Below are 8,583 nucleotides of genomic sequence, written 5' to 3'. Positions count from 1 at the left end.
GCTCTTCAGCTCAAGGCTAGCGCTCTACCACTGGTGCCACAGTGCCACTTCTGGCTTTTTCTGTTTATGTGGTGCTGAGGAATCGAACCCAGGGCCTCATGGTTGCAAGGCATGCACTCTACCGCTGAGCTACCTTCCCAGCCCCCTCTTCTGGTTCTTTCCCCGCAAGCACAGGCCTAAATTGAAACCCCACAACCACCAAAAAACAAAATGAATCTTATTGCTAAAGCATATAATTATCTGTAGAACATCATAATGATCTTCATATTTTTTGTATTCCTGTAAGCCAAAATGCAAAATATGAAATGATGTCATAAGTGAGTTTTTTGGTAAGTATTCTGTGTTAAATACATATTCCTTAATTCATTTTACATCATTGATCTTCCATCAAGAGAACATGAAAGTCTCTGTTATGTACTGGGGGATTTTCAAAAAAAATAAAACATCATTGTTTTCCTGGCCTTGTTATACTTAGCAGGGGGCTTTCTAGCTAAGGTCTAATATTGTAACTTCTGTTTACTGCAATAGCAGCACTTGTTAAGCTCTAAAGTTGACTTTTACCCAAATGTTACGAATGATGTATATGTACTCTTGCATAGTTCCAGTTTTTTATTTTCTACTTTTTGACTTGATCATATTAAACACAAAATTCTGTCACCATATAGGGCATTTAACCATATTTAAGAACAACTATTCTGGGTGCTGGTGGCTCACACCTGTAGTCCTAGCTACTCAGGAGGCTGAGATCTGAGAATTGAGGTTCAAAGCTAGCTAGGGCAGGAAACATTGTTAGACTTTTATCTCTTATCTCCAATGGATCACCAGAAAACCAAAAGTGGTGCTGTGGCTCAAGCTAGCCTTGAGCTGAAGAGCTAAGGGACAGCTCCCAGGCCCAGAGTTCAAGCCCAGTACCCACAACAACAACAACAACAACAAAAAACAAACAGAAAAGAACAGCTATATTGCTGGGTGCTGGAGGCTCCTGCCTGTAATTCTGCTCAAGAGGCTGAGATCTGAGGGCCATGGTTCAAAGCCAGCCTGGGTAGAAAAGTCCATGAGACAATGATCTCCAATAAACCACTCAGAAAAACCCTGAAGTGGCTCTGTGGCTCAACTGGTAGACCTCTAGCCTTGAATACAGTGAGGCTCAAGGACAGTGTCCAAGCCTTGAGTTAAAAAAAAAAAAGAACAGCTATCACCTAAATTGTGGGAAGTATATAGTTATTTCAACTATATTTTCATATGACCTAGAAAAAATTGGATAAAACTTTTGCCAGCTTTGTATGTAACTGATAGTTGACCTTTCCAAAAAATGTATTTATTTGATTTTTCAGTGAGAATCATGAATGATAATTTGCAAAGCTAGATAAGAAAAGTCAGTTTGTAAGTTGGGCGCCAAGTGCTAAGGACACTGAGCTGTGAGAACTGAGGTTCCCATGCAGACAAATACTCAAGACTCTTATCTCCAGTTAGCTGGCACAAAATGAAAAGTAAGAGGCATAGCTCAAGTCAAAGAGCAGCACCAGGAACCTAAGAGCTGAGCAGGAGTGCAAAAGTCAATTTGTTGCCGGGTACTGGTGGCTCATGCCTGTAATCCTAGCTACTCAGGGGGCTGAGATCTGAGGATCGGTGTTTGAAGCCAGCCTGGGCAGAAAAGTCCCCATGAGACTCTTATCTCCAATGAGCCACTCAAAAATTGGAAGTGGCACTGTGGTTCCAAGTGGTAGATTGCTAGTCTTGAGTATCAAGAGGCTCAGGGACAGCGCCTAGGCCCTAATAAGTTCAAGCCCCATAAACAACAACAACTACTACAAAAGTCAACTTGTTTCTATTGTCTGACCTCAGTCTTATGCTGCTGCAACACAGATGGGATTCTTTGAGTTCCAAGGTCCCTGATCCAAAGGCCATTTTTCTGAGTTTTTCTGATTTTGCTTATTAATATCAGATATGCTTTCACTTAAACCACACTTGAAATAATAACTTACAAACTGCCTACATTGAATGAATTCCTTATTCTCCTCTATGACCCTTTTCTAGTTTTCAGTGTTCAATATTTCAGAATTCTAGAGAATTTGGTATAAAAGAAAATAATGATTCCTCTTTAGAGATTTTTTTTTCCCTTAATTGATGACAAAGCATATCCACATTTTCACTCATGTTTGTCTCCTTAGGGGCATTGCTCAGTTGTCCCTTTTTGTGTAAAGATGTTCTGTGACACACATTACCTCACCATGATTGTCTTTGGTTTGGGGACAGGTCAGAGCTCAGGGCCTCCATGTTCCTGAGGGAAAGTCCTTTTACATTTTTTTTTTAGTGGATGTTAGTTGTTCCGTTTACCTTTTGTTTTTTAGTGACTGCCTGAAGGTTTTATTTAATAAATTGTTTTGTACTTCTAGATCTTGCTGTGTTACTCATTGTTAGTAGCAACTAATGGCCAGCGTCAGTGTTGCCTAATGTTCTTGTCAGTGGTTGTTTCAGACCGTGAGGGGGAAAGGAAGCTGCTGCCAGATGGGTGGCATACATGCTCACTGTTAGGTGTTAGCTGTGAGCGCCCAGCCATTTAACTACCTGAAAGAACTAGGGCATGTCTCTTTACATAGAGTGCTAAGAATCAGAGGCTTGGGACTAGTGGAAGCTGACCTCTGAGCAGAATACTGTTTTGATGTTAGTAGGCAGATGTCTGACGTCACTGTGAAGTTCCATATCAAAGGACTACTAGCCTATTTGAGCCTTCACTTGTGAAACTGAAACTTTCACACTGGAAGACAGCATGCGGTTTGAAATGGAGGAAAAACCTGAGGAATCTCTCCAGATTTAACTGTTAGTTCTTGCAAAGCCTTCTAGCTATGGCTGCTTCTCCTACAGCTCACATCACCTGCTCTTAGTTCAGTAACTCCGAAAAACAACTATTTTAATTTTAGCACTTGGGAGTCTGAGGGCTGGAGGACTGTGAGTTTGAGACCAGTCTGAGCTATACAGCAAGACCGTTTCAACAGACAAATAGCTGGGTGCCAGTGGCTCATGCCTGTAATCCTAGCTACTTAAGGAGGCTGATATTTGAGGATTGCAGTTCAAAGCTAGCCCAGACAGAAAAGTCCCAGCGAGACTCCAGTTATCCACTCAAAACCTGGAAGTAGAGCTGTGGCTCCAAGTGGTAGAGCACTAGTCTTGAACAAAAACAGCTCCGGGACAGCACCCAGGCCCTGAGTCTTAAGTTTCAAGATTACCACCACCACCACCAACAAGAAATCTAACAAACAAAACAACCTACTAGGGCTGGGAAGGTGGCTCAGTGGTAGAGCGCTTGCCTTGAATGCAGGAGGCCCTGGGTTCCATTCCTCAGCACCACATAAGCAGAAAAAAAAAAAAAGCCAGAAGTGGTGTTGTGGCTCAAGTGGTAGAGAGCTAGCCTTGAGCTGAAGAGCTGAGGGACAGCGCCCAGACCCAGAATTCAAGCCCAGGACTGGCCAAAAAACAAAAAACCCCAACCTACTAATTTTAGAGCTATAGATAATGTCTCTGATATGTGGGTCATGATGCAGTTGAAATTTGATTGTGCAGTTGCAAGATGACCAATTCCTCCTTTTTTTTTTTTTTTTGGTCCATCATGGGGCTTGAACTCTGGGCCTGGGCCTCTGAGCTCTTCAGCTCAAGGTGAGTACTGTACCACTTGAGCCACAGTGCCACTTCTGCTTTTCTGGTGGTTAACTGGAGAGATGAGTCTCAGACTTTCCTGACCCGGTTGGCTTTGAACCATGATCCTCAGATCTCAGATCCTCAGAGTAGCTTGGATTACAAGCATGAGACACTGGCACCTGGCCAATTCCTTCTTAATCACCATCTTTCACCCATCAGAGTAGGGAAATCAACCTTCAAACCCTATCTTTCCCCACCTCTGGCAGAGAAACTTGCTCTCCAGCCAAGCATTAAGGGTCGTGGGGCTTGAACTCTGGCCTGAGCGCTGTCCCTCAGTTCTTCAGCTCAAGGCTAGTGCTCTACCGCTTGAGCCACAGCACCACTTCCGGTTTTCTAGAGGTTTATCAGAGATAAGAGTCTCACGGACTTTCCTGCCCAGCTTTGAACCGAGATCCTCAGATCTCAGCCTCCTGAGTAGCTAGGATTACAGGTGTGAGCCACCAGCTCCCAGCTTTAAGGATATTTTTGGCTGCCTTGTCAATAAACCTTCCACTGTAAAACTTGATTTGAGACCACCCACAGTTCTGGGTTGATATTCAGAGCTCTGTATGATCGTACCTCCTCACCCTTGAATGTCACTTCCTCTCTCATTCCTTTTTTCCTCATCCCTTACCCTCAAGAGGTAGATCCTCCCTGAAGGTCTGTTTCTGCTCTGATTCATATTTTCTCTCTGTCTCTCTCTGTGTGTGTCTCTCTGTGCAGGTCCTAGGACTTGAACTCAGAACTTGGGTACTGTCCCTTAGCTTTTTTGCTTAAGGCTGACGCTCTACCACTTGTGCCACACTCCACTTCCATTTTCTTGGTTTTACTTAGAGATGAGAGTCACAGGCTGACTTTGAACCTCATTTCTCAGCCTCTTGAGAAGCTAGAATTATAGGCATGAGTTACTGGTGCCCATCTTCTGATTGTCTTTATTTTTTTTCTTTCGTGTGGCGCTAGGGTTTGAGCCACACCTAGTCTAGTTCTTTTTCTGGCTTCAGCCATTATTTTTGTGGCTATTTACCAAACCTGTATCCTGCCCTTGCTGCCTGCCAGATTCTAGTTATAGAACGCCTTAATTTAGTTTGTATCTTCAGAATATTTTTTTTTTTTTTAGGTCCGATTGTGGGGCCTGAACTCTGGGCCTGGGCGCTGTCCCTCAGCTCTTCAACTCAAGGCTAGCTCTCTACCACTTGAGTCACAGCACTACTTCCGGCTTTTTTCTTTTTGCTTATGTGGTGCTGAGGAATCGAACCCAGGGCCTCAGGCATGCAAGGCAAGCGCTCTACCACTGAGCCACCTTCCCAGCCCCTTCAGAATATTTTTTGAGTACTTTATAGATGTAGTAGTGAATCTGGAAATTTCCATTTTCATTTATTGCCTTCTTGTGATCCCTATCTCAGTAAATACCATCTCACAGTTCCTTTAGATTAAATGTCTTGGAATAATTTTCCTTTCTTTAGAACATTTTTTTGCTTCTAATTATAGAAGAGTATATGACTTCAGTGAGGGTTTTAAACACTACAGAATTTGGAAAATGCATTATTTTTTTTTTCTTTTTTGGTCAGTCACGGGGCCTGAACTGTGGGCCTTGGCACTATCCCTCAGCTCTTCAGCTCAAGGCTAGTGCTCTACCACTTGGGCCACCTTCTCAGCCCCAGAATTCTTTTTTTTTTGGCAGTACTGGGGTTTGAACTCAGGGCTTTGCCCTCAGCTGGCAGGTGTTCTACTAATGTCATGACTCCAGTTCCTTATCTCTCCATGACTCCAGTTTTCCCCTGGGCAGGCTTTGATAGCAGTCCACCTACTTCTGTCTCCTACATAACTGAGATGACAGGCATTTTTATTGGTTGAAATGGGGTTTCCCCATGCTGCCTTCAAGTCACATCCTTCTGATGATTGCCTTCTAAGCATCTGAGATTACATGTGTGAGTCACTGTACCTTGCTGGAAAATGAATTTTGGGCCCACTGCCAGTGAATCATGCCTTCAATCTTAGCTACTAAGGAGGCTGAGCGATGAGTATTGAAGTTCAAAGCCAGTCCTTGCAGAAAAGTCTGTGAGACTCATCTCCAATCAATCAGCAAAAAACCAGAAGTAGGGGTATAGCTCAAAGAGTAGGGTACCAGTTTTGAGTAAAAAAAGCTAAGGTACAACACCTAATCCCTGAGTTAAAGCATCAGTACCAGTACACAAAAAAATAAAATAAATTTTTGACAATTTATATTTTTCATGTGTAGTTGATTAGATCTGTTCATGCAGCAAGCAGCAGCAACAGCAGGCCCATCTCTATCCTGGGTTTTCTGGGTAGATTGCTTGAGCTGTTATGCATTGAAACTAGCTTTGTGAGTCATTAGTTGTTTTTGCAAGTGTGACCTTGACAGGGAACTGGAAATGTTCAGTCTCCGAGGCCACAGCTGGGGTTATAACTTCTAGTTGGGAGCTTTGTTACTGGTGGTTCAGCTTGTCCTGTATGCTTTCCTTGGATCACTTCTTTTTGACCTTGCTCTCAGATTTGTTCAGTGAGCCCTTGTCTTTGGCCCACTTTCTGGCATCTTTGTTCCTATTCAGTATTATAAAGTCCAGAAAACAGTTTCAACCATCTTGAAATTACTATGTCATCTGGGCCTAGCTATTCAAACCTTGATCCCTAGATCAAGGTTTGATACCAACCCAGGTAGGAAAGTCCATGAGATTCTTTTTTTTTTTTTTTGGTCGGTCGTGGGGCTTGAACTCGGCCTGGGCACTGTCCCTGTGCTCTTCAGCTCAAAGCAAGCACTCTACCACTTGAGCCACAGCACTACTTCCGGTTTTCTAGTGTTTTTTTGGAGATAAGAGTCTTATGGACTTTCCTGCCTGGGCTGGCTTTGAACTGTGATTCTCAGATCTCAGCCTCCTGAGTAGCTAGGATTACAGGCGTGAGCCACAGGTGCCCAGCTATCCATGAGATTCTTATTTCCAGTTAATTACCAAAAAGCCAGCAATGGAGCCATGGCTTAAAGTGGTAGAGTGCTAAACCTTGAGCATAAAAGCTCAGGGGACAGCATTCAGGCCCCAAGTTCAAGTCCCAGGACTGGCACCAAAAACAAAAACCCCAAATGATGTCATCATCCTTTAGTAATTAACTGTGGTTTGGTATATTATGATCTAGATTGCTGTGTTTTGTTTTTGCCAGTTCCAGATCTTGAACTCAGGGCCTTCCACTAGCTTCACTTGCTTGTTGAGCTGAAACTCCACCACTTGAGCCATGTCTCATGCCCTGCTTTTGTTGGTTGTTTTGGAGATGGAGTCAAGCAAACTTTTCTGCTCTGTCTGGCTTGGAACCACAATCTTCCAAATCCCAGTTAGGATTATAGGTGTGAGCTGCTGGCATTAGCTATTGAAAAAAGTTCTGAAGACAATTTGGCTTTACTTAGCTAAAAGAAAGGCATACCTGATTTCCCAGTATTTGTAGACTTAACTAGAGATTTACTCATGCGAAGATGGATGTGCTACCTGGCAACACTTGGAACCTGGAAACTCTCCATGGACTCTCAAACATGTGACAATGAGCAAAAGAAATAAGTAACAAAGTCATGCAGTATTCCATTTGCGGTAAGTTTATAAACAGGCAAGAATAAGCTTCATTGTTTGGAGGCACATATCTAGGTTGGTGGTGATAGTGCAAAAAAACAAGGACATGAGATCTGAGGATCACTGTTCAAAGCCAGCTGAGGCAGGAAAATCCATGCGACTTATCTCCAAACCAGAAGTAGTTCAGTGGCTCAAATGGTAGAGCATTTGCCTTGAGCTGAAGAACACAGCACAGGGACAGCGTCCAAGCCCAGAGTTCAAGACCACCACCAACCAACTCCCCCCCCCCCAAAAAAAAACAGAATAAAACAGAGTAGGGTTTACCTCAGGAAAAACTGGTTGGGGTTTGGGTCCTTTCCTGAGAGGGTGGCTGTGTTTCACACTTGATCTATGCCACTATTGATTTTATAAGTAAATCTGTGAATAAGTAAATCTTGAACTTTTGGTACTGTTTCTTAGATTTTTGTTTGTTTTTGGTATTGTTTTCTTCTGCTCCAGGTTAGTGCTCTACCATCTGAGCCACAGCTTAAGGCATAGCTCTATTTCTGACTTTTTGGTGGTTAACTGGAGATACCAGTCTCATGGACATTCCTGTCTAGGTTGGCTTTGAACCACAATCTTCAGATCTCAGCTTCCTGAATACCTAGATTTACAGGCATACAATGCATGAAACTGCATTTTTATCCATATATGATTAACTCAGAAAAATTTAAAAACAAAAAGCATAGTACTAGACCTTGATACTGGCCAAACTAATAAAGAGAAAAAACATTGCCTTTTTTGTGAAATACTGTCCAACAATCCAACAATCCCCAGTTGGAACTCAGGGCCCTGCCCAAGTACTGGTATTTTTCTAGCCCAATTACAGTCTAAACAGCTGAAAATCTGAAAAAGTAAATAGCTTAATTTTTTTTCCCCAAATGAATACAACTCAAATCGAGTGTCATCTGACTATTGTTTCGTTGTTTTGATTCCCCCTTCCTGAAATGAGAAAGCACTGCCTTTCCCCTCCCCCTCCTCGTCTCTTTCCCTTGATTAATGAGATCATTGCTCATTGCTTCTTATAAACCAGGGTAGTTACAGATTTCAATGTGATTTGGATCTAATTTCCGAGCGGACCTCTATGCACTGTCAATTTTGTCGGATTTTCTGAAAGCTCTCCATCTGGGAAGACCGAAGCCGAGCATTTCGATGCACTGATGGAGCCCAGCCCCTCCATGGAGGTGGCTCCAATCGCCTTCCCATCCAGTCTGTTCTCTGACCCTGTCCCTGTCCCCCGAGTTGCCTGCCCGGTGCACCCCGTGCACCTGTCCGGGTGGGCTGGAAATGCCTGGGG

At 43.2% G+C, this 8,583-nt stretch overlaps 1 protein-coding gene across 1 annotated transcript in view; it reads left to right on the top strand.

Annotated features, from left to right (window-relative positions):
* The window catches only part of Dna2 (DNA replication helicase/nuclease 2), a 30,842-nt gene extending 30,103 nt beyond the window's left edge, over positions 1 to 739 (top strand). The window contains exon 21 of the mRNA XM_013017094.1: positions 373 to 739. Coding sequence (XP_012872548.1) covers positions 373 to 441 — 69 coding nt within the window. The 3' untranslated portion in view covers positions 442 to 739. The remainder of the gene's footprint in view (positions 1 to 372) is intronic.
* Positions 740 to 8,583: the final 7,844 nt, after the last annotated feature.

Source organism: Dipodomys ordii, unplaced genomic scaffold (assembly GCF_000151885.1).
Source record: "Dipodomys ordii isolate 6190 unplaced genomic scaffold, Dord_2.0 Scaffold34, whole genome shotgun sequence".
Classification (NCBI taxonomy): domain Eukaryota; kingdom Metazoa; phylum Chordata; class Mammalia; order Rodentia; family Heteromyidae; genus Dipodomys; species Dipodomys ordii.
The sequence above is the reverse complement of the archived record's forward strand: the minus strand, read 5'-3'. Positions and strand labels throughout refer to the sequence as shown.